This window comes from Pavona decussata, unplaced genomic scaffold (assembly GCF_977016875.1).
Source record: "Pavona decussata unplaced genomic scaffold, jaPavDecu1.1 SCAFFOLD_195, whole genome shotgun sequence".
In the NCBI taxonomy this organism is placed as follows: Eukaryota; Metazoa; Cnidaria; class Anthozoa; order Scleractinia; family Agariciidae; genus Pavona; species Pavona decussata.
The window spans coordinates 922,787-948,986 of NW_028145604.1; the positions used below are offsets into that span (position 1 = coordinate 922,787).

The 26,200-nt window shown below is 40.0% G+C and overlaps 1 protein-coding gene across 3 annotated transcripts in view; it reads left to right on the top strand.

The window, feature by feature from the left end:
• Positions 1-25,972, top strand: part of LOC146461613 (uncharacterized) — a 58,083-nt gene extending 32,111 nt beyond the window's left edge. For all 3 annotated transcript variants that reach the window (XM_085086412.1, XM_085086413.1, XM_085086414.1), the window contains 8 exons: positions 8,947-9,573; positions 17,023-17,649; positions 18,479-19,105; positions 19,852-20,478; positions 21,366-21,992; positions 22,862-23,491; positions 24,232-24,858; positions 25,544-25,972. In XM_085086412.1, coding sequence (XP_084942538.1) covers positions 8,947-9,573; positions 17,023-17,649; positions 18,479-19,105; positions 19,852-20,478; positions 21,366-21,992; positions 22,862-23,491; positions 24,232-24,858; positions 25,544-25,548 — 4,397 coding nt within the window. In that variant the 3' untranslated portion in view covers positions 25,549-25,972. The remainder of the gene's footprint in view (positions 1-8,946; positions 9,574-17,022; positions 17,650-18,478; positions 19,106-19,851; positions 20,479-21,365; positions 21,993-22,861; positions 23,492-24,231; positions 24,859-25,543) is intronic.
• The last annotated feature ends 228 nt before the right edge of the window (positions 25,973-26,200 follow it).

The following is a 26,200-nucleotide window of genomic DNA, read 5'->3' on the forward strand; positions in this document are numbered from 1 at the left end:
AAATATTTATTTTTGACGCGAGAGGAAAAATGGAGCATTCGGAGAAAAACCTCTCGGAGCAAGGGCGAGAATCAGCCCTCCATATATGACGCGAGTCTGGGTGGGAGGCGAGTTTTCTCACCATTCCTGCGCCCCAGTTATCCAATTAACCTTGTTTTTTCAGGAAACGAGAAACAAGTCAGTGTTTTCGGTGGAATCGACGACGATGAGTGTAGAAGTTAAATACTCCTTTTCAATTTAATACACAACTTCACAGTTAAGTGGTGATAAATACGGAAAATTGCATCTGTTTTTCGCAGCATTTCCTATTTTATTATTTCGCCACACACGTTACAAAAAAGCAAAATATGAAGCGAAAAACAAAAAATTACAGAGGTGAGGAAGCCTTAGGAGAAACCATAGTGCTTATAGAATAAGGCTTCTGCATGGTAGTGCTGTTACAAATAAGACGGAACAAACTTGATCAAGTTAATTTAAAAAAAAGATTTTATGGTCTTTCGTGTAAATGATCTTTTCCCTAAGCAAACAAATAGAAATGTTGCCGAAATGGGCTCATAAAAGTAAGTTCAGGCTGTTGAATAGAATTTAGTAGATACATGATGCAGCATTAAGAAAAGATCGCACTTACAGATAAATTACTTGACTTTTACGTTTTAATAATAAAACATTACACATTGTAATATGTGTAACTTTGAACATGTGTTTCTTTTTTCGTGCAAAATATCAGAAAGCAAATTTGGTTGTTTTGATGATGATTCGCGTCTCATTATTTTCCGTAACACTTGTTTATAAAGCTGATTAAATTAAAACGCTAACTCTCGCTTGAAAGTAATTTCCAGCTCAAGCACCAACTTGCTAAATTCCTGAAATACAGTATTTCCTTCTTATCTACAATGTTCGACAAAAAGACGTTAATATCGTAAAACTTCTCTAGTTTTTAGGCCTTCAAGCGCTTGCTGAGACTTCAAAGGCGAGAGGAGAGAATGATTCACAGATCCTTTATCTCGGATCGACCGGGGTTTTTTATTTCAATTTCAATAAAGAGTTACAGAGGGATAGCTACAAACATACATTCAAGCTAAGAAAATACATTATAAGAGTTAGCTTAAAACAATCTAATAGAAAAAAAAAAAGATGTTTGATTACAATTTACAATACCCAAAATGCAGCTTACGTTTAATAGGCAAAAGGTCAAAAAGGTAGGTCTTCGTTCTATGGCATTAAAGATTGATTTGTAATTTTGAATTGTGTTTTTCTCGGTCAAGTTTGCTTCTCAGAACAGCAAGGAAGGTATCAAAGAAATAAGGGTCTTCTTCTCTCGAGGCAATGTAAATGTAATATTTTGCATTTATTAAAGTGAGGTTCAGGCCAAGTTGTAGCGCGATATCGCGCGATCGTTGCTGGGCAGATTTCCCATACTCAGCTTAAATCATTTTTAATGTTATACTAAACCAAATTTCATAACACCAATTTACAATTTTGACTTAAAGCTAAAACCTCCTTACTAATAAGTGTCATGTTTGCAATTTAAATTCAGGACTTTCTTTAGCCGTAAGCGCCCCTGTATTGCGTATGCTGTCCTATTATCACAAACTGACCGTGAGTTTTGTGATAAATGAGAGTAATAAGCAACAAGATAAGCTAGGACTCGTCTTTCAATAGCTCGGTGACCCTTGATTTCTCTTATTCTACCAATTCGTCATTCACGAACAAGGAAAGATTGGACAAGGACAAAGGGTAAAAATTTAATGACAATCATGTAAACTGACGTTGAAGTCGGTTGATTAAAGGATTTCATACCAGGGCTTTAACAAAACATTTAATTTATTATCAATTGATACGTAATTATCAAACACTCTATGAAGCCAACCTTTTTATAAAGCAAAAACTAAAGAGAAGCAGAAAATTTGATTATCGATATCACTCGCACAAAATGCCGAATAGGGTCATGGTTTGGAGAACCGGGCCGCACACCCCCACCAAATAATTTAAGGAGTACCTGTCTCCCCACCCAGCATTGAAGCCACTGAGGAAAGTTGGTGTTTTTCTGCCTCTATTTCAGTTTTCGATGAGTGTAAGCATTACGAGACACTGAGTGACCGACAGCGGGCTGCAGGTGTCCATAGAGGCAACACCCTGAAATGTGACCAGCACGACCTGACCACCCCTAAATGGTACAGGTTTAGTGGAGCCGCTGGTACTCAGATGCCAACTTCCTGCGTTCCAAAACAGTACTGTGGGACTCACGCACCTGGATGGCTGAACGGTTTACATCCAACAAGAGTTGGACAAGTTGTCGACAGGACAGTTTGTTTTCACTGGAGTCAAGGTTGTTGCCATTGGCAAGCTAACATCCAGATAAAGAAGTGCAATGGATTTTACGTTTACAAACTGGCAAGAACGCCTGTATGTAACCTGAGATATTGTGGAAATGCAGGATTTGGTAAGCAAAATAATGTTATATTGTGTTACGAGGAAACAATCCTCTCACGGCGGAAAATATTGATTACGTGAACCAAATAGTGAAAACAATACCCATATATGTATTTTCAAACCAGTAGGAATGTACGCCACCCTCCCCCCACCGAAATATACCTTTATAAAGCCCTTGTCTTTAGCCATCCTCATCCAGGCTATTCCCACAATTCTGGTGATTCAGTGTCCTCTCCATTCTCTACTTTTTTTGTCAGAAATCTCAAGACGTTTCGTTTATTACTTTTTCGTGGGTTTTATAAGGAGAAAATTCTTGTTCATACCTTTCTAAAGTTATTCGCTAGATTCGTATCAGCAGTATACAGATAATTGGCAAGTAACAACGCGGATAGTGTCTCGTGAGAACTTCTGAAATAACTACATTGACGTAGTTTTCATCCCTTTATGCACAACGGACCCATGTCAAGCAAGCAGGCCTTGCCAAAACGGCTCCACCTGTGTTAGCAACAATGATGACTATACTTGCCAGCGTAAGCCTAATTTAAATTCAGGGCTTTCTTCAGTAAGCGCCCCTGTATTGCGTATGCTGTCCTATTATCACGAACATCGTGAGTTTTGTGATAAATGGGAGTGATAAGCAACAAGATAAACTAGGACTGACAAGATATCAGACACGCCGAGACCTAATCGCTTTGTTCCTTCTTCAGATATTTTGCAGTCACTGTTATCATCTATATTTTATTAAGTTTCATTGGAGGATTTAGCCTCTGGTCAAACGTCGACTGAACGTTACATGAGACCGTCGAACTAAATTACCGTTTGTTTTACACCCGAACAGTTGAAGAATGTGAAGGTGAACTGGGAGGTTAGTGAAAACCTACAATAATCTTTTTTGTAGAAGAAAATGTCTTGCTAAGAGGCTAATATGAGATCATTTATTTATTATTTAGGTATTATTATATCAGGGTACCTTTAAAAAACCTTTCCTTTTCAACCAAAAATAATGGTAAACGTCCTGAACGCTTCTATGCTCATATTGTAGTCAATAGATTTCTTTCGGCTTCATGAGAGGACGCAGTGGAAGTCTACTGTAAGTACGACGTCACGCAGAGATTTAATCTTTGTGGTTCCTTGAGGCGTCTCTAATCTCATTCAATATGACAGAGTATGAACGGCTCATGTTATTCTCACTTCTTTCTTTGCGATCTGGACAGTGTTTTTGAATATCGTAACTCGATACAAAATTACCGCATTACTCCTCATATAAGAAGATGGCGAGGATAAATTCGAATTAAATAAGTATGTGGCCTGCCAGTGCTTATGTACGTACCGTCTAATGAAAGGTACCAAGCAATTGTTGATCATACCGATCAAAATATATTACCTTTAATATAGAAAAGGGACACGTCGGCAAAATACCAAGATTGTATGACGCTTTGCTTGGCCACGTACTTTGTTTTGTAATGAATCAACAAGATCGATTTGCGAGAATTTCGCTGCAATTGTATGGTGAAAAAAATATTAGCCTGAATTTCGTACGATGCGTCCTGTGCACAAAGCTCGGAAACTAATCGCCATCCTTTTGGACGGGGCCTTTAGATCTACTGGTTGTACATTCACTTCCGGAACACAACATTCCCAGCTAATGTTTCTATTGTTTTGCGATAAGCCGCTGGCTTTTTAAATTTGGATAATAACTATCACTGTGTGGAAACGCGGGCACATATACAAGCATCTTGAAATGCGATCGCGTAATTATATTACGGCACTGTTTAGCGGGAACGAGAAGGAAGCGCGCCCTTCCGAAATTGTGAGCGATCATGCCACGAAAGTCGCGTGGAAGTTCATTAGAGAAAAAAAAAGGAAGATGCGCAAAGCAAAAAAAAAAAAAAAAGGAAGCGATTGCTAAGAGCCGCTAATGAAAGCGAAGCCGGACAGATGCGAAGACAAAACCTGAGAGACGTATTCTTCTGCTTTGGAATTGGCGCGTGTTAATTATGCGAAATGGTAGGCATTGAAACAAAGGAATTACAAGGGACAGAACCAAGGTAAGTCTCGCTTAGTCAAGAAGACGTAAGTTATCACAGAAGAGCATTTGCCTAGACAACCACAATTTTGAATATTCACGCTTAAACACGACCAACATGATCTTGCATTGTGCATCATCCGGGTTATTGTTCCGGGGGTAGGCGCCATAACATTCATAGTGTAGCAGAGCGGCCCTTAAAATTTATACTCCTGAACTTACAATGAAATGGAACAATCCATACTCACTTTCAGAGCAGAGGGCACGACAAATTCACTTTGTGCTCGAAATGTCCAAATTGTAGATGTATTTTAACACCAGACAAAACCATAATAAGGGGACTATGTAGAACACTTTTATCAGTGAGGTCAGTATTTTACAAAAAAGCAACAAAAAACACGCAATTATATAGCTGGTGAAGTAATGAAGGAAGTGACTATGAAGCAAACTCGTAAAAATAATTAAATGCAAAATATATCGGCAAGATATCGGTGTCATGGTCTCGTGTAACAAAACAAATAACGCGAATACAGCAACTCAGCCTTTAATTTTTTATCCATCAGAACGGCGGGTGTCCCACCTGATACGGTCTTATGTAACGTAAAAAACGCTAATACAGCAATTCAGCCTTTAATTTTTTATCCATCAGAACGGCGGGTGTCCCACCTGATACGGTCTGATGTAACGTAAAAAAAAGCTAATACAGCATTCAGCCTTTAATTTTTTATCCATCAGATCGGCGGGTGTCCCACCTGATACGGTCTGATGTAACGTAAAAAAAAGCTAATACAGCATTCAGCCTTTAATTTTTTATCCATCAGAACGGCGGGTGTCCCACCTGATACGGTCTGATGTAACGTAAAAAACGCTAATACAGCTATTCAGCCTTTAATTTTTTATCCATCAGAACGGCGGGTGTCCCACCTGATACGGTCTGATGTAACGTAAAAAACGCTAATACAGCAATTCAGCCTTTAAATTTTTATCCATCAGAACGGCGGGTGTCCCACCTGATACGGTCTGATGTAACGTAAAAAACGCTAATACAGCAATTCAGCCTTTATTTTTTTATCCATCAGAACGGCGGGTGTCCCACCTGATACGGTCTGATGTAACGTAAAAAACGCTAATACAGCAATTCAGCCTTTAATTTTTTATCCATCAGAACGGCGGGTGTCCCACCTGATACGGTCTGATGTAACGTAAAAAACGCTAATACAGCTATTCAGCCTTTATTTTTTTATCCATCAGAACGGCGGGTGACCCACCTAGCTGACACGGTCTGGTGTAACGTAAAAAAACGCTAATACAGAAACACAGCCTTTAATTTTACATGATATGATGTGACAATGCAGTCACCAGTACAGCCAGGCATCGGTCAATTGATATCGATCAGAATGGTGGATACCCCCCCCCCCCCTTCCCCCTTTACATACACGCTCTAAAATAAAATGAAGTAATATATTTCCACAAGACTGAAGGTTGTTTCTCCTTGTACAGTTTACTATAGCATCGTTAATATGATGGAACAAGACAGAGGTATGCATATACATGTACATGTCTCACAACTCCTGTCGCGCGTGTCTTGAAGTGCCCGTTTTCCTCGCGTTTTGCGCTCGCCCGCGAAACACACACGAAAAATAACGCTTGTTCTGCGGGGCCAGTCTGGTGTTTCTTCTATGGAAAAGTGCGTGTGCATTTTGCTTTCGTCTAAAAGTTAACTTTTTTTCCGGTGCAAATATCGTACTCAATTTTCGGGTTCTTTTAGCCTCTTCGAAAAATCGCGAGACAATTAGTGTATCTGGTATCGCAGATTATAAGTGAAGAGAGACAGCTAGTCACAACATTAACAGGACCGCTCGCCAAATGCCATGGGATCTGATAATTTTGTCCACATAAGACTCCCTTACCCGGCTCAACTTTTTTTCTTACAAATATGATAATGCTTTAAAGTAAATTTAAACTAATAGAGAGCAACTGTTTACTATGGTAGTGCCATGAATATGCATATTCTTCAAGATTCACCATAATTAATGCATTTGTCATTGTCCTGTGTTGACAATAACACTCCACTCATGCGATCACTTTTTTCAGGATTTCACTCCCAAGCTCACGATGTCTTTTTTTATGTTTCTTCTAACCGTGTCTCAAGGTGATTTAATAGCGCGCTTGATTTATGTCTGCCCTCTTGAATATACTCCGGGAAAATGTTTCACTTCATTTCAGGAAACGTATCATTTGCTCGATGATTAAATTTAGATCATATTCTTTCGGCATACAATTTTGTGGTCTCAAAACAGAATAATCTAGGAAATTATGCTAATAAATTCTGCACCACGTTACTCACGGTAGAGAACGCCTGTGTCCTGTTATGCGCGTGATTGTTTCGTAATCGAAACCGTATATTTACACTATCAAATCATTTGCAGGATCCCGTTACAGCATTTCTTGCCTCTCTTTCCCTCTCACGTCTTCTCTTTTTCCTTCCTCTCTTCTGCCTTAACCTTTCTTCATGAGTATCTCTGCGCCAGTAAATGGCCCGCCTTTGGGAGCTATTTTAGTCGGCCGCGTCCGCCATTTCGACTAGCGCAATTACATTGTACATTTGCATTTACTCTAATTTCACATCACGTTTTTATTTCTTGGCACTTCTTGATGTGACATGTAGACCATATCATATTCCTATACCCTGCCTGGTCTGTTTTCGATTTAATTACATCATCCATGACATAAAAACAGATTACGACACCTTGGAAGTCCCAAAAGAAAAGAAACCGGGTGAGTCTTAATTTGAGGAATGTTAGGAATGCTAGTAGATTCTACTAGCATTCCTTTGCGGAACTTACAGTCGAGCCCGCCTGCGTCCTGTCATGGTGTCGCATGGAACTAACTCTATCTTCTTGAAGGAAATTGGATGTTTTTGCTCGAATTTGTCGTCAAAACATGTACTCGGAATTTCAAGTTTTGATTGCGTAACACACTTACAGACAGCACATCCATGGTTTTAGAGCGATTTTCAGCACAATGCGGAACAATTTCGACGGATTTAGTTGCCTTTCACCGATCGATGAATCGGTAGTGCGGTTTTCATACCGCGTGTCATACTAGTTATCAAAGCTCGCGCCATTCTCCCGACCGAACGAAGCTAAACCAAAACTAAGAAAATCCTTGAATAACAAGGACTGGAACCAGGTTTGTGAGCCCGCGAGAATGGCACCCCCCCCCCCCCCCCCCCCCGCCGAAACCATGTTTTTGCGAAAACCGCTGGGCTCTGAAACCTGGTTTAGGGCCTTGTTATCTAAGGTCTTCCCAAAACTAACCGTGTCTTGGTCGCACGCGTTTTCCTGCGCTTGACACCGGTTACACGCATTTGCTTCATTACGCTTTTACCTTAATCTTCTTTACTTTCTTTCTTACCTTAATGATTTCAAATCGCGAAATTAAAGACCCGCAAATAAATTTAAAGCCCTGGTATGAAATCCTTTCATAAACTGACTTCAACGTCTGTTTACATGATTATCATGATATTTTTACCCTTTGTCCTTGTTCAATCTCAGTTTCGTTGTTCGTAAATGACGAAGTGGTAGAATAAGAGAAAGCAAGGGTCACCGAGCTATTGAAAGACGAGTCAACTCTCGTTCCAAAGACGCGTTTCAAGAAATCGGAAAGCAAGTAAACATGTCATCGTGGAAATTTCGTTTTGTTCAGTATCATAACAAAGCATTGCTTTGTGAAATTTTAAACAAAATTCATATGCCAGTCTTAAGAACGCCATTTTGTTTAGTTCCTTTTCACAGTTTTTTTTTTTTTTTTTTTGCCTAATCACGAAATTTCCCGTTTCATTTTCAGGAGATTAAGTTCCCTGTTAAAAAACAACAAGGACGATCTATTCCATTACACCAGCGTAATTACTTGTTTGTTTCTTTTTTCGACACCTTATCGAAAACCGCTCTAATTAGTTGACGGTGTTTTGACCGTCTGTCGATCAAGAATAGTTGACCCAAAGTCCTCTTGAAGACAGGCTAAGTTAAGATCAAGATAGATCTTTTTGTTTACTTTATTGCTTTTTCGGTAGGAGCAGTTAATTTTCACTAAATGGCCGCAAACATGATATTTACGTGTTTGCTTATTTGGTTTGTTCAGTTTTCTATACCAGAAACCGACGCTGAGACTTTTGCTAAGTAGTAAGCGCTTGGAAGGAAGAGGGAGAGGGGTGTGGCATCGAAAACGGTTGAAATCTGACCGAAAGGTTGAAGAATTTGCATGAATCCTGTAATCCTAAACGCATTCCAGGCCAATAATTACAGCCTCTTTCCCAGATTTCCAAACACTTACCGAGAGAACCATGCTCTTTGTCACCTTGAGATGCAACGAGTGACGTCAGATGCATCCCAATGACGAGTGAGGGAGGGAGGGGGGGGGGGGGGTGGTTGCAATTTCTAAACATCAAAACCTCTTCTACTGAATTAATTACCTTCCTTATCAAGTTCCAGATCCTGTTGCCTTTTTCCCTCTCAATGCTGCGTATGGTACCAAGGAAATCAAGAATCGTGTAGCCCTTGTGGTCTCCAATGGGGTAAGTCTGGCTGAAGGCCCTGACGGTACACCTGACAGCGCTTACGAATTTGCTGGAACTGTAAACAGTTATATCGAGTTTCCAAACACTGAAGGAGGACCTTTGGATGTGCGCTACTCAATGACAATGCTATGCTGGGTGTACCATTTTGGCCAAGACGGACCTCTCTTTAACTACAAGACGAGTGGACCCTGGGGGGTGCACCTGTGGGTGGTAGCCGGCCAACTTTTTGTCCGCTTTACCCACCGAAATTACGTTTTTACAGGCGCCTTACTCAACACACATCTAGCTGGTGGATGGAAGTTTGTTGGTGCTTCCTATGACGGCGGTTCTGGTGACGCAAAGCTGTGGGTCAATGGAGCCGTGGTTCAGACATTGAACATCGGAGCGGGTATGGATCTAGCCACACAAGACAACATCAGAATGGGAGTGAAGAGTGGTGATGGAAGGTACTTCAAAGGCAGGATCGCCCAGATGCAGGTGTACAACAGCGCCTTGAGTCAGGAGCAAATACAGGCAATCGATAATAGGATGCAAGGTAAGTGTTTTGCTTGTTCAACATTCTATGGAAAACCGTTCTATTTTGGCACAGTGTTTTGACCGTCTGTCGAACGAGAATTTTTGACAAAGGGTCTCTTGAAGACAGACTCTAAGCTAAGACCAAGGTATATCTTTTTGTTTACTTTATTGTTTTTCAGTGCGAGCACTAAATTGCACTGTTAGTGCAATAGGGGAGACATAAGCATGGCTATCGGAGTTTGGATTCATGAATCTGAAATTAAACCCACTATCTATAAACTTTTACTCTTAGATTTTTAAACTACCTGAAAAAGAAAAGATAAGATAATTTATTTAATGTCAAATATACAGGGGGTGGTCTCCCAGTCCCCCGAGCCACAGGCTCATGATAAAAGTGTTTGACAATATAAAAGAAAGTTAATATCGTCAATAGCTACTAAGAAAAAAATTCTGCTTTGTGCGAATGAAAAGCATTGAATGCCGTTTTTTTGTCTAAAAAAGGCAAATGGCCTCCATTTTGATGTTGGGAGAAAGAGCTTTACAAGTGTTGTAAGTAGTACTGTAATGGTAGTAAGCACTGCAATACGTAACATGCAAAGATTTCATGACACACAAATTTCCCGAGTAAAAGAATGATCGGTTGCATTGAATGTGCGCTACTTCAAAATACCTCTCTACGTTATCTTAGTTTATCTGGTACCCAGATCTCCCGCGTAAGTTTCACCACATTCTCGTCCCCAGAGCCGCCTGGTCCTCTTAGCCGCTGGAGGCTGGGCACGAAGACCAAGTGGCTCTGGGGACACAGGATTACGGAAGTCCTAGATTCTAGGACTTCCGGTATTCATGTATGAAGTCTTGAAATGTCATTAAATTTAGAGAGGATAACATGGCGGCTGCTAGGGGCGAAAAAAGTTTATTGAGATACTGGCGAATGTTCTGCGTCTTCTCATTTTGGAATCGATTCTTCTTCGTGAGCAGCTTGGGAACGCAATTAGAATTATTGTCGAAAAAAGGAGGGATGTGTCAGATGTCTCTGCCTTCGACAAATCCTTGATATTCCAGCTTTGCTTTGCTTTGCCTTTAGCTTTGCCCTTTGTTTTGACTCATGGCTGGAGGTCAGTGACTCCATCATTTTTGTCGCATCGCCGTTGAATGCGCTGATGCGGGATCAGATATCAAACTTAACAGCATGAAACTACCATCTGCAATGATTCTTTGAGGCGAATCGTTAGACTTCTCTGTATCCCAAATGGAAGGAATATTAAGTGTATTTAAGTTTATTGGGAAAAAAATTGGAAGATTTTGGTCAGTGTTGAGATTAGGGAAAAGATAAAAGCAGCTATAGATGATGAGGCACGTCTCATTGCAGAATGGTAACAAGTTTTATTCTACTTCTTTTTACAATAAACATATAGATACTCTAGAACTATATACTTTGTGATCAGCCTAAATCACACTATACAAACCTGTGAGGGTTAATCTGTCATTATATTAAAGTTGTATAATGTTATGCAAATCATTAACGGGAAAATGACTACAGTACGTTCGCACTTTTAGGATGGGACTGGTGTTTCTATGTTTATTACACCTATTTTAAAATCACTGGTGATCTTGCAATCCGATTGGCTCTCAACAGTGCGATTTATTCGCGAATCACTATCTTTTGTCCGCAAATCGCTCCCTTTAGCCCATGAAAATAAAATGAAATAATAAGAACCACTTAAAAAACGGGTTTCTTGAAGCAGCCTCTTATAACATTGACAAAAAAAAAAGCGATTTCAAAATGGGTGTAATAAATTACTAAATATTGAACTTTGCACTCCACTCAGTTCTATTAATTAACAATTATGCTTTTAATAATTTTAATACATGAATGCCATAAGAAGAATAATCTGTGCCCATACTGTTATACAGATGACTCATTATTATCAGACAAACTAGTAACGCTAGCACTCCATCTTTAGTATTTATGCCTGCAAATTAACTACCATACAGATTCATCGGATTGGATTATCCATCTCTGCTATAAATTCACCCATTTTGACTTCAGCATTATTTAACTCATTCACTTATTATATTACACATTGACCATTTGCGTGTTTAATCATGTTATGTAGCCTTCAATAGACTTATTTTGAGTTCATTGGGTTCAATGAGTGTTCCAAATATTAAGTAAATTTAAAAGTTGTTCTAAAAAACACCAAATGTTGAATGCAATTTCTATTCTGACAATTTTTCTATTATACAATTTTAAGGAATTTTCATATTTTCAGTGACACTCTTTTTATGTCTCAAAGATAATTTTAGCTAGTATTAGATTTTAAGGGATGATAATGCACATGTAAATTAATTGTGTTGCCCTCTTCCACTTTCAAGTAGGTAATTTCCCAAATTCCACCACCACCCCCTCCCCCTCCCCCGAAAAAAAAAATAATATTATAGGGAAATAATTATTTTTTAGATCTGTTCCTGGTATGCTAAGTGCCATGTTTCCAAATGTACCAATAGTTGCACTGACAGTGTCAGCAACAGAGAAAACAAGAGATATAATTTCAAATTCCTTTGAGATAGTGGATCCTGTCATCATCTCATTGAAGGGAACTCAAACAGAAAGTACATATTTTACACTGCTGCTAGATATCACAAACATTAAATAGAGGCCTTCTTGCTGCCTTACATCGCAAAGCTAAAGGAGCTGAGAGAGATTTCCCTTCAGTACTGTACTTTATTCAGGTTAGAAATTTGTGGGGAACGGCGCTCCAGCCATTTGTGATCGTCGCTTGAGCGAGAAGCAGTTTGCACCGATAGGCTCGGGAAATTTAGCCATTCAGTTGGCGTAGAACTGCGAGCTCTTTCACTTTTGTCTCAGCCAACGAAAGCTCCTGCGAAGATAGACTATTTTTCATGAAAGACTGCAATTCGTAAATGTTTTTTTTTGTGAAAGCAAGGTTGATGGAGTTTTTTTAAGGAAAATTATCATCGAGCGAAACTTCCCTTCCCGATACTCTAACTGAGACTCCACACCGTGTTTCCTTCACGAAACTATTGACAGATCAGTGGTTTCTAATTAAAACCCGTTTGATTATAACACCTACAGATGTTTAAAACATTTACCAACGGCTTTTTCGGAGAATCTTTAGCGATTTTTTATCGTCCGCCATCGTTTTGACGATACTTTTATTTTTCGCGCCAGGCCGCCAGTCGCCGATCCCTCGCTCTGTCGCTAACATTTTCACTTCCGTTTTAGATTTCTATTGTTGAGAACTAGCCAATCAAATCCTGTGTCCCCAGAGCCTCCTTTCCCTCGTGCGAAGGCCCCGCCGGCTAAGAGGGACAGGAGGCTCTGGGGACGAGAATGGTTTCACCATAGACTAAGCACTGTAATATTATTTATTTATTTATTTATTTATTTATTTATTTATTTATTTATTTATTTATTTATTCATTCTTACTTGTCTTAACAGTCTGAGCCGGCAGAGAAGACCAGTTCAGAAATTAACCACCAAACTAGCTGAAAGCATTGGCTTTAAAACTTGTATTAGATGTCAAGCGCAGAATAAATTCATTTCAAAACTGTTCAATGTTTGTAGTACTTTTTTGTGAGACAAAACTTTTCTGTGGAGAATGATGGGTTATTCAGTCAGTAGCACGACCATACAAAGAAAAAAGAAATCCGAGTTCTCCCAATAAGTCTTCCTCACTTTGTTTAACATGTGAGCAAACGCCACTAAACTTGGCAGCTATTCGTGAAATTGCTTTGTAAGGAATTTGTTGTAATGGCGTTGACATAAACTATATTATATGTTAATTAAATGGCGTTGACAGGCAGGTTTTCAGAAATTGGACCATTTTTGAATTAAAACTGACAAATCTCCTACGGTGATTTTTGTACCACTAGATTATTTGGTGTTTTTGCTATTGGTTTTGATAATTTTGAGGTCAGATTTGGTTGATTTCTGAATGCGGGGGAATAAAAAATATAAATTGGTTGATCCGCCATGTGATATGACGGCGACCGTTTGAAAATTATGACGTAATTCGCGCGTTACGTCAGCTAACTAGGCTTCAAAGGAAAGTTTCCCTTCCTACGCTATGCCCATCCCCTAAACCCAGATTGAGGGCCATAAAAAGCTTGATATAGGTTGGGCCGAGTTAAAAAGGAAACGTGAAGTAATTTAAGTTTCATTCCAACTTAATTTACTTACATAAACATCTCTATCAAATTTCTACCGTTTAATTTAAAAGAAGACGATATTCGTGTACATCAGATCCTTGCTCGTTCAACTTCGAATTAATAATACTCTTCACTTGCGGGTGTAAAAGCTCCCTGAAAGAAGATATAGCGGTAATCTCTTCGTAAATGGCAACGCTTCATAGCGACGTTGCAGGATGTATCGTTCTTAACCAAACCAATACGTGTTCAGAAATGTTCCGCTTCCACGATTGAAGATAATCAGAACAATTTCCTACCTTGTTTAAAATTACAATTGCATCGAGCAATTAGCCAAGTCAGACTAAACCATTCTTCTAAACCGTCAATAAATGTTTTAAAGTAAATTGGAAAGGTAAAATTAATAATAATGGCCAATCCTTCAGTCATGTTCTGTGCATATTAAGTAAGTCCTTCGGCTGATATATTCAAAACGCCCACGTTACCCCCACACCTCACTAACCAATGTATTATAGTTCTTTCAAAAAAAGGGAAAAAAAGAGCCACATGAGGTAACATCTGTTCTCTTAGCTCGTTGGCAGCTTAGAGATAGCCATACCTCTAGTTTATTATAATATTCATTAACATTTTCAAACATCAAGTGAATATGAGAGTACAGCTTATACACACAGGCCTCAGTCTCCTGAACAAGAAAAAGGTTATACAGTATTACATAAAGGAGTGCTTGGGAAAAAGAATATCACTAATAAATACTTATCCAGTGTGTTGCTTTTTCCACCTTGCAAACGCAAGCAAGTAAGATCATCATAAATATCATTGGGTGTGAACACCACCTTAGAATTACTGAGGTCAACTGATTCAGACTGCGCTCTGCCAACTAGTTCATCAGTTACTGTAAACTTCTTTCTCTTGCTTGCGGACTGTTATCTATCTAAAGAGGGAAAAACACTCGACTCTGGATTACCTAAGATTTGACTTTGCACTTGGAGTTGCCTGTAATGCGAGAATCTCCAGCGATAGCTTACAGTCCATGCCAGGGCAAGTAGGCTCACGTGTAAATCGCAAGCCAAAGTTGAACAAAGTACAGTTGAAAAAATATCGAAAACACTTCTGAATGAGGTTAAAATACATCAGTTGTAGCCAGCAGTGCCCATACCCCCGGGCATTAAGAGTTTTGGAAAGCAAACCGGAAAATGCCTCACAGCGGGGACAAAAAGCTGTTCAAATGCCCCACGATACAGCTAAAAAGATGAGGTGATTTATTCGGTCCTGGGCTTAACTTCATTCTAATTCAGACCAAACTAAGTCTTAAACGAGTCTTATTTCTTTATGTTGCTCCAGAGTTCGTTCCTTGTGTACTCTACCATCTCATTTCGTCCTCTTAAACAAAGTTAATCACAAAGTTTATCGTCTTTGCCGATGAACTTATCAGTGACAGTACTGTGAGGTGTAAATCATGAGACCACGAAATACCTCGGGGTGGACTAATGTCTGCCCCCGGGACGGACAATGAGGGAAATGGGGAAGAAAATCTCAAATCTTTTCATCAGCGCTTAAGCACTCAAGCTAACATCTGATTGGAGCATCAAATAAAAACGAAAACGTCAATGATATCCGATTGTTATCCGGGGATAAAAACGTGTGACTCTCTGATACTGATCAATATTGGTGATTTCAGTGGTCAGGAACAGATCTTGAGCGCTGAGAAAATGCATCACTTCGCCTCCTTTGTCGTGTGTATCGTTTTGGTGGTAATTGTTCAAGGGACAAATCCTAATGAGTCGGACCAGCACCAAGGTACGGTTAAAAGCCTACGCGGACTGCTGGAAAACGTCTTGAAAAGACTGGAGCGATTGGAAAAGAAAGTGAAGGAACATAGCACAATTCTTGGTGATTGTTGCCATAAAACTAAAGGTAAGACCGTTTTCGATCATCTTTACCTCCTCTTTACTGAAGCCTACCCAAAGTGAAAAACAACAGTTAACGCTTATCGTGTCGTTAATTTGTGAGGTTTGTAAAATTGTGGAATTCCCGCGTAGCAAGTCCGATGAGTCCAGGAGCTCTAAACGACAATAAAATTGTTTTGGCAGCAATTTAAAAAAGAAAATGTCAATTTAAATTAAGGTTTCTTTGTTCTGAATGGAAAACTACAAAGACTTTTTGGCAAAAACAACGTGCGTCGCGTCACAGCTATAAAATAAGACGTGATGGAGTATCGGATTAATCGGGTGACTTATGTAGACGCGCTTTGGCGGGAAGTCTCATGTGGAGACAAGCTGTTTCGCTAAAATAAGTGTTTCCTCTTAGTGTAATTCGTTGATTGACATTTGATTTATTAATTAACTGCGTCATTGACAGTTGGTGGCGCAAGCGCTAAGTACAGTTGACTTTGAGTTCCAACACGTTTTCCATGTTAGAGAGCAGTGGTTGTTTTTACCACGCTAACCTGTTCTGCTGACCGGTTTTGCCGACCTGCTTTATACTGGAAAGTTTTGACTGGTGACGCCACAGAAAAAAGTATTATGTTTTGTAACCGATTGGATTTTGAGTGTTGTAATTTTATATTTCTCGCACGCAATTTTCATGAATCGCTAGCTATTAGATTTCAATAGAATTATGTATTGTTTCTTACAGATCCAATAAAACTAAAATTAAAGATTATACAATTCCGTGTCCAGTCATCTATCCAAGAACCATTTTTCCCCGGACCACACGGTTTTCTTCTTATTTAAGTCTCAAAAGTGCAATTTATTGGGCTCTAATGCGCATACGCTAAGTGTGGGGCAAGAGTAAGCCTTAGGAGTAAACCCAATATTGAATTTGTCGATGGATCGCGAACGTGACAAAGTTTAAGTTGTGTCAGCTTTTCGCGGTAAAAGCACTCACAGACCAGCAACTACGTTTAATACTCACACCAGAAATCCTTTTTTGCAATGCCGCGAGAGGACACCATCTCCGCTTTCAAGCGATTTCTTTTTGAAATACTGAAAAATGATGGGAGGAAGCAAACCAAGATGTCTTTGGGCGTGTAAAACAAAGATTAAGAGATTTACGTGAATTCAAGTGAAACTCAAGCTCCAGAGAGCAAGGAATAGTCAAGTTGGGATTAGCGAGTTCAATAGAGTTGGACTTTGCCTTGAGATGTACTTCAAGTTGGGGTTGACTACATCGAACCTTTGAAAGCTGACCGAAAGCCACTTTAAAAATTAACAGTAAAGAATATTTCAGTCCTAACTGTTTTGGATTCCATTTACTGAGCATACTGATCTCTTGAACTAAATTACTTTCTTTATCAAGTTCTAGATCCTGTTGCCTTTTTCCCTCTCAATGCCGCGTATGGTACCAAGGAAATCAAGAATCGTGCAGCCCAAGGGGTCCCCAGTGGGGTAAGTCTGGCTCCAGGCCCTGATGGTAAAGTTAACGGCTCTTATGAGTTTTCCGGAACCGCAAACAGTTATATCGAGTTTTCAAACTCTGAAGGAGGGCCTTTGGATGTGCGCTACTCAATGACGATGCTATGCTGGGTGTACTATAACGGCCAAGACGGACCTCTCTTTAACTACGAGAAGAGTGCAACTTGGGGAGTGCACATGTGGGTGGCCAATGGCCAACTTTTTGTCCGCTTTACAAAACGAGATTACACTTCTACGACCAACTTACTCCACACACCACTGGCTGGTGGATGGAAGTTTGTTGGTGCGTCTTATGACGGCGGTTCCGGTGACGCAAAGCTGTGGGTCAATGGAGCCGTGGTTCAGAAATTGAACATCGGAGCGGGTCTTGATCTAGCCACACAAGACAACATCAGAATGGGAGTGAAGACTGGTGATAGAAGGTACTTTAAAGGAAGGATCGCCCAGATGCAGGTGTACAATCACGCCTTCAGTCAGGAACAAATGGAGGCAATCTATAAAAGGATGCAAGGTACGTCAGTTTTGTTTGTTCAACATTCAACCAAAAACCGTTCTATTTTGGCACAGTGTTTAGACCGTCTGTCGAACAAGCATTTCTGACCAGGGATCTTTTGAAGACATGCTCTAAGCTAAAATTAGGTGATTTCTTTTGGTCTACTTTATTGTTATTTTTAGTAGGAGCACGAAATTTCCTTTAAAATGACACCAAACATGATATCTATGTGTTTGTTTATTTCGCTTGTTGTTTTTTATATATTCAACCTATTGTTTAACTCTGTATTTCGTGTTTGTAGCTTATACTTAGAGACCACCACATTAGCAAGGCTTTAATTTAATCGGTTTAAATAAATGGTTTTATTGTTATCATCATCATCATTATCATCATCATCATCATCATTATTATTGTTATTATTATTATTATTATTATTATTATTATTATTACTATTATTATTATTATTATTATTATTATTATTATTATTATTATTATTATTATTATTATTATTAGAAATCGACGCTACAATTTATGCTAAAATAGAAAACGCTTCGAAGGAAAAGGGTGGGTGGTATCGAGAGAAAACATCGTTTTCGTAATGAAAACCGTTGATATCTGACCGAAAGGTTGAAGAATTAGCGTGAATCCTGTAATCCTAAACACATTCCAGGTTAATAACTACAGCCTCTTTCCCAGATCCCTACACACTTATCGAGCGAACTTAGCGTTTTGTCAGCTCATGCAACGAGTGATGTCAGATTTGACGCAAGGAAGAGTGGGAAGTGACTGCTATTTCTTAACATCAAAACCTCTTGTACTGAATTTTAAAATTACTTTCCTAATCAAGTTCTAGATCCTGTTGCCTTCTTCCCTCTCGATGGCGCGCATGGCACAAGGGAGATCAAGAATCGTGTAGCCCAAGGGGTCTCCAGTGGAGTAAGTCTGGCTCCAGGCCCTGATGGTAAAGTTAACGGCTCTTATGAGTTTTCCGGAACCGCAAACAGTTATATCGAGTTTCCAAACTCTGAAGGAGGGCCTTTGGATGTGCGCTACTCAATGACGATGCTATGCTGGGTGTACTATAACGGCCAAGACGGACCTCTCTTTAACTACGAGAAGAGTGCAACTTGGGGAGTGCACATGTGGGTGGCCAATGGCCAACTTTTTGTCCGCTTTACAAAACGAGATTACACTTCTACGACCAACTTACTCCACTCACCACTGGCTGGTGGATGGAAGTTTGTTGGCGCGTCCTATGACGGCGGTTCCGGTGACGCAAAGCTGTGGGTCAATGGAGCCGTGGTTCAGAAATTGAACATCGGAGCGGGTCTTGATCTAGCCACACAAGACAACATCAGAATGGGAGTGAAGACTGGTGATAGAAGGTACTTCAAAGGAAGGATCGCCCAGATGCAGGTGTACAACAGCGCCTTGAGTCAGGAACAAATAGAGGCAATGTATAAGAAGATGCAAGGTACGTCTGCTTTGTTTGTTCAAAATTCCATCGAAAACCGTTCTATTTTGGCACAGTCTTTAGACCGTCTGTCGAACGAGAATTTCTGACCAAGGATCTCTTGAAGACATGCTCTAAGCTGAGATTAAGTGATTCTTTTTGTCTACTTGATTGTTTTTTTAGGTAGGAGCACGAAATTTCCTTTAAAATGACACCAAACATGATATTTAATTACGTGTTTGTTTACTTCGCATGTTCAGTTTTTTATATATTCAACCTATTGTTTTAATCTGAATTTCGTATTTGTAGTTTATTCTTTGAGACAACCACATTAGCTATGCTTTAATTTAATCGTTTAAAATAGTTTTATTGTTATCATCATCATCATAATCATCATTATCATCATCATCATCATCATCATTATTATTAAGAGAAATCGACGTTGAGATTTATGCTAAAATAGAAAACGCTTCGAAGGAAAAGGGTGGGTGGCATCGAGAGAAAACATCGCTTTCGTAATGAAAACCGTTGATATCTGACCGAAAGGTTGAAGAATTAGCGTGAATCCTGTAATCCTAAACACATTCCAGGTTAATAACTACAGCCTCTTTCCCAGATCCCTACACACTTATCGAGCGAACTTAGCGTTTTGTCAGCTCATGCAACGAGTGATGTCAGATTTGACGCAAGGAAGAGTGGGAAGTGCCTGCAATTTCTTAACATCAAAACCTCTTGTACTGAATTTTAAAATTACTTTCCTAATCAAGTTCTAGATCCTGTTGCCTTCTTCCCTCTCGATGGCGCGCATGGCACTAGGGAGATCAAGAATCGTGTAGCCCAAGGGGTCCCCAGTGGGGTAAGTCTGGCTCCAGGCCCTGATGGTAAAGTTAACGGCTCTTATGAGTTTTCCGGAACCGCAAACAGTTATATCGAGTTTCCAAACTCTGAAGGAGGGCCTTTGGATGTGCGCTACTCAATGACGATGCTATGCTGGGTGTACTATAACGGCCAAGACGGACCTCTCTTTAACTACGAGAAGAGTGCAACTTGGGGAGTGCACATGTGGGTGGCCAATGGCCAACTTTTTGTCCGCTTTACAAAACGAGATTACACTTCTACGACCAACTTACTCCACACGCCACTGGCTGGTGGATGGAAGTTTGTTGGTGCGTCCTATGACGGCGGTTCCGGTCACACAAAGCTGTGGATCAATGGAGCCGTGGTTCAGAAATTGAACATCGGAGCGGGTCTTGATCTAGCCACACAGGACAACATCAGAATGGGAGTGAAGACTGGTGATAGAAGGTACTTTAAAGGAAGGATCGCCCAGATGCAGGTGTACAAGCACGCCTTAAGTCAGGAACAAATAGAGGCAATCTATAAGAGGATGGAAGGTACGTCTGTTTTGTTTGTTCAACATTCAATCAAAAACCGTTCTATTTTGGCACAGTGTTTTGACCGTCTGTCGAACGAGAATTTCTGACCAAGGGTCTCTTGAAGACATGCTCTAAGCTGAGATTAAGTGATTCTTTTTGTCTACTTTATTGTTTTTTGTAGGTAAGAGCACGAAATTTCCTTTAAAATGACACCAAACATAATATTTATGTGTTTGTTTATTTCGCCTGTTCAATTTTTTATCTATTCAACCTATTGGGTACTAAAGAACCCACTCACTGTTCGCAAAGAGTAGGGGACGTAGTTCCCGGTGTTGTGGTCTGGTCTTTGTGCGTATATTCCGTATATCCCGGGTCCGCAGTAATTGGCTTTAGCTGTTGCGATATCCCTGTCCATATTGGACAAAGCTAAATAAATAAATATTGTTTTAATCTGAATTTCGTATTTGTAGTTTATACTTAGAGACGACCACATTAGCTGTGCTTTAATTTAATCGTTTTAAATAAATGGTTTTATTGTTATCATCATCATCATCATCATTATTATTAAGAGAAATCGACGTTGAGATTTATGCTAAAATAGAAAACGCTTGGAAGGAAAAGGGTGGGTGGCATCGAGAGAAAACATCGCTTTCGTAATGAAAACCGTTGATATCTGACCGAAAGGTTGAAGAATTAGCGTGAATCCTGTAATCCTAAACACATTCCAGGTTAATAACTACAGCCTCTTTCCCAGATCCCTACACACTTATCGAGCGAACTTAGCGTTTTGTCAGCTCATGCAGCGAGTGATGTCAGATTTGACACAAGGAAGAGTGGGAAGTGCCTGCAATTTCTTAACATCAAAACCTCTTGTACTGAATTTTAAAATTACTTTCCTAATCAAGTTCTAGATCCTGTTGCCTTTTTCCCGCTCGATGGCGCGCATGGCACAAGGGAGATCAAGAATCGTGCAGCCCAAGGGGTCCCCAGTGGGGTAAGTCTGGCTCCAGGCCCTGATGGTAAAGTTAACGGCTCTTATGAGTTTTCCGGAACCGCAAACAGTTATATCGAGTTTCCAAACTCTGAAGGAGGGCCTTTCGATGTGCGCTACTCAATGACGATGCTATGCTGGGTGTACTATAACGGCCAAGACGGACCTCTCTTTAACTACGAGAAGAGTGCAACCTGGGGAGTGCACATGTGGGTGGTAAATGGCAAACTTTTTGTCCGCTTTACAAAACGAGATTACACTTCTACGACCAACTTACTCCACTCACCACTGGCTGGTGGATGGAAGTTTGTTGGTGCGTCTTATGACGGCGGTTCCGGTGACGCAAAGCTGTGGATCAATGGAGCCGTGGTTCAGAAATTGAACATCGGAGCGGGTCTTGATCTAGCCACACAGGACAACATCAGAATGGGAGTGAAGACTGGTGATGGAAGGTACTTCAAAGGAAGGATCGCCCAGATGCAGGTGTACAAGCACGCCTTAAGTCAGGAACAAATACAACCAATCTTTAAGAGGATGCAAGGTACGTCTGTTTTGTTTGTTCAACATTCAATCAAAAACCATTCTATTTTGGCACAGTGTTTTGACCGTCTGTCGAACGAGAATTTCTGACCAAGGATCTCTTGAAGACATGCTCTAAGCTGAGATTAAGTGATTCTTTTTGTCTACTTGATTGTTTTTTTAGTAGGAGAACGAAATTTCTTTTAAAATGACACCAAACATGATATTTGTGTGTTTGTTTATTTCGCCTATTCAGTTTTTTATATATTCAACCTATTGTTTTAATCCGTATTTCGTATTTGTAGTTTATAATACTTAGAGACGACCACATTAGCTGTGCTTTAATTTAATCGTTTTAAATAAATGGTTTTATTGTTATCATCATCATCATCATCATCATCATCATTATTGATAGAAATCGACGCTGCGATTTATGCTAAAATAGAAAACGCTTGGAAGGAAAAGGGCGGGTGGCATCGAAAGAAAACATTGCTTTCGTAATGAAAACCGTTGATAGCTGACCGAAAGGTTGAAGAATTAGCGTGAATCCTGTAATCCTAAACACATTGCAGGTTAATAACTACAGCCTTTTTTCCTAGACTTTCTGAAAGTCGCTCGCTCGCTTCTCATTGAATGGACTTGGCGCTCGCTCGCGCTCCGCGCTCGCTCGCTCGAGCTCTGACGATCGCGCTTCGCGCTCTCTAAGCTGGACTTGTAAGCAAGTCTACCTTTTTTCCCAGATCCCTACACACTTATCGAGCGAACTTAGCGTTTTGTCAGCTCATGCAACGAGTGATGTCAGATTTGACGCAAGGAAGAGTGGGAAGTGCCTGCAATTTCTTAACATCAAAACCTCTTGTACTGAATTTTAAAATTACTTTCCTAATCAAGTTCTAGATCCTGTTGCCTTCTTCCCTCTCGATGGCGCGCATGGCACTAGGGAGATCAAGAATCGTGTAGCCCAAGGGGTCCCCAGTGGAGTAAGTCTGGCTCCAGGCCCTGATGGTAAAGTTAACGGCTCTTATGAGTTTTCCGGAACCGCAAACAGTTATATCGAGTTTCCAAACTCTGAAGGAGGGCCTTTGGATGTGCGCTACTCAATGACGATGCTATGCTGGGTGTACTATAACGGCCAAGACGGACCTCTCTTTAACTACGAGAAGAGTGCAACTTGGGGAGTGCACATGTGGGTGGTGGTCAATGGCCAACTTTTTGTCCGCTTTACAAAACGAGATTACACTTCTACGACCAACTTACTCCACACACCACTCGCTGGTGGATGGAAGTTTGTTGGTGCGTCCTATGACAGCCGTTCCGGTGACGCAAAGCTGTGGGTCAATGGAGCCGTGGTTCAGAAATTGAACATCGGAGCGGGTCTTGATCTAGCCACACAGGACAACATCAGAATGGGAGTGAAGACTGGTGATGGAAGGTACTTCAAAGGAAGGATCGCCCAGATGCAGGTGTACAAGCACGCCTTAAGTCAGGAACAAGTACAGGCAATCTTTAAGAGGATGCAAGGTACGTCAGTTTTGTTTGTTCAACATTCAATCAAAAACCGTTCTATTTTGGCACAGTGTTTTGACCGTCTGTCGAACGAGAATTTCTGACCAAGGATCTCTTGAAGACATGCTCTAAGCTGAGATTAAGTGATTCTTTTTGTCTACTTGATTGTTTTTTTAGGTAGGAGCACGAAATTTCCTTTAAAATGACACCAAATATGATATTTATGTGTTTGTTTATTTCGCCTGTTCAGTTTTTTATATATTCAACCTATTGTTTTAATCTGAATTTCGTATTTGTAATTTACACTTAGAAACGACCACATTAGCTATGCTTTAATCTAATCGGTTTAAATAAATGGTTTTGTTGTTATCATCATCATCATAATCATCATTATCATCATCATCATCATTATTATTAAGAGAAATAGACGTTGAGATTTATGCTAAAATAGAAAACGCTTGGAAGGAAAAGGGTGGGTGGCATCGAGAGAAAACATCGCTTTCGTAATGAAAACCGTTGATATCTGACCGAAAGGTTGAAGAATTAGCGTGAATCCTGTAATCCTAAACACATTCCAGGTTAATAACTACAGCCTCTTTCCCAGATCCCTACACACTTATCGAGCGAACTTAGCGTTTTGTCAGCTCATGCAACGAGTGATGTCAGATTTGACGCAAGGAAGAGTGGGAAGTGCCTGCAATTTCTTAACATCAAAACCTCTTGTACTGAATTTTAAAATTACTTTCCTAATCAAGTTCTAGATCCTGTTGCCTTTTTCCCGCTCGATGGCGCGCATGGCACTAGGGAGATCAAGAATCGTGTAGCCCAAGGGGTCCCCAGTGGGGTAAGTCTGGCTCCAGGCCCTGATGGTAAAGTTAACGGCTCTTATGAGTTTTCCGGAACCGCAAACAGTTATATCGAGTTTCCAAACTCTGAAGGAGGGCCTTTGGATGTGCGCTACTCAATGACGCTGCTATGCTGGGTGTACTATAACGGCGAAAACGGACCTCTCTTTAACTACGAGAAGAGTGCAACTTGGGGAGTGCACATGTGGGTGGCCAGTGGCCAACTTTTTGTCCTCTTTACAAAACGAGATTACACTTCTACGACCTTGTTACACCACACACCTCTCGCTGGTGGATGGAAGTTTGTTGGTGCTTCGTATGACGGCTATTCCGGTGACGCAAAGCTGTGGGTCAATGGAGCCGTGGTTCAGACATTGAACATCGGAGCGGGTCTTGATCTAGCCACACAGGATAACATCAGAATGGGAGTGAAGACTGGAAATAGGAGGTACTTTAAAGGAAGAATCGCCCAGATGCAGGTGTACAACAGCGCCTTGAGGCAGGATCAAATACAGGCAATCTATAAAAGGATGCAAGGTACGTGTTTTGGTTGTTCAACATTCAATCGAAAACCGTTCTATTTTGGCACAGTGTTTTGACCGTCTTTCGAACGAGAATTTTTGACCAACGGTCTCTTGAAGACAGACCCTAAGCTAAGATCATGGTATATCTTTTTATTTACTTTATTGTTTTTCAATACGAGCACTAAATTGGACTGTTAGTACAATAGGGGAGACATGACGCATGGCTATCGGAGTTTGGATGAATCTAAAATTAAACACACTATCTATAAACTTTTCCTTTTAGATTTTTAAACTACCTGAAAAAGAAAAAAATTCTGCTTTGCGCGAATGCGGTATAGAGCATTTTCTTAAAAAGCATTGAATGCCGCTCTTTTTGTGAAAAGGAAAAGCCAAATTGCCTCCATTCTGATGTTGGGAGAAAGAGCTTCACAAGTGTTGTAAATAATACTGTAATGGTACTATAAGTAAGCACTGCAATACGCAACGTGGAAAGATTTCATGGCACACAAATTTCCTGCGTAAAAGAATGATGACATCGGTTGTATTGAATGTGCGCTACTTCGTAATACCTCTCTACGTCATCTTCGTTTATGTGGTACCCAGATTTCCCGCGTAAGTTTCACCATAGATATTATAGTGTAATATTACTTGTTTGTTTGTTTGTTTTTTTCTTTATTTATTCTTACTTGTCTTTACAGCCTGAGCCGGCAGAGAAGACCAGTTCAGAAGTTAACCACCAAACTAGCTGAAAGTATTGGCTTCAAAACTTGTATTAGATGTCAATCGCAGAATAAATTCATTTCAATACTGTTCAATATTTGTTGTACTTTTTTGTGAGACAAAACTTTCCTGTTGAGAATGTGTTATTCAGTCAGTAGCACGACCATACAAAAAAAAAAAGAAAAAAGAAATCCGAGTTCTCTCAATAAGTCCTCCTGACTTTGTTTAATATGTGAGCAAACGCCACTAAACTTGGCAACTATTCGTGAAATTGCTTTGTAGGAATTTGTTGTGATGGGGTAATGACAGGCAGGTTTTCAGAAATTGAAACATTCGTAAATAAAAATAACTTCGGTAATTTCTGGACCTTTTGTAAACAATAAAAATACGATCAATGTAGAAACTCACACTTGTAATATTTTATCATTGGTTTTCTTGGGTTTTTAATTGTTCGGTGTCGGGAAACGATACAATATATGCTTTATTTACGGGAATATTTGAATCAAAGGGATAAAAATATTAAAAAGTTCAATGGTTTGTCCTTCTATTTAAAAATACTTTTTAGTGTAATGCTGATCTAGCTCTGATCAAATGAAGACGCTATTGTTTATTTATAATCCATCAAATATTTTCGC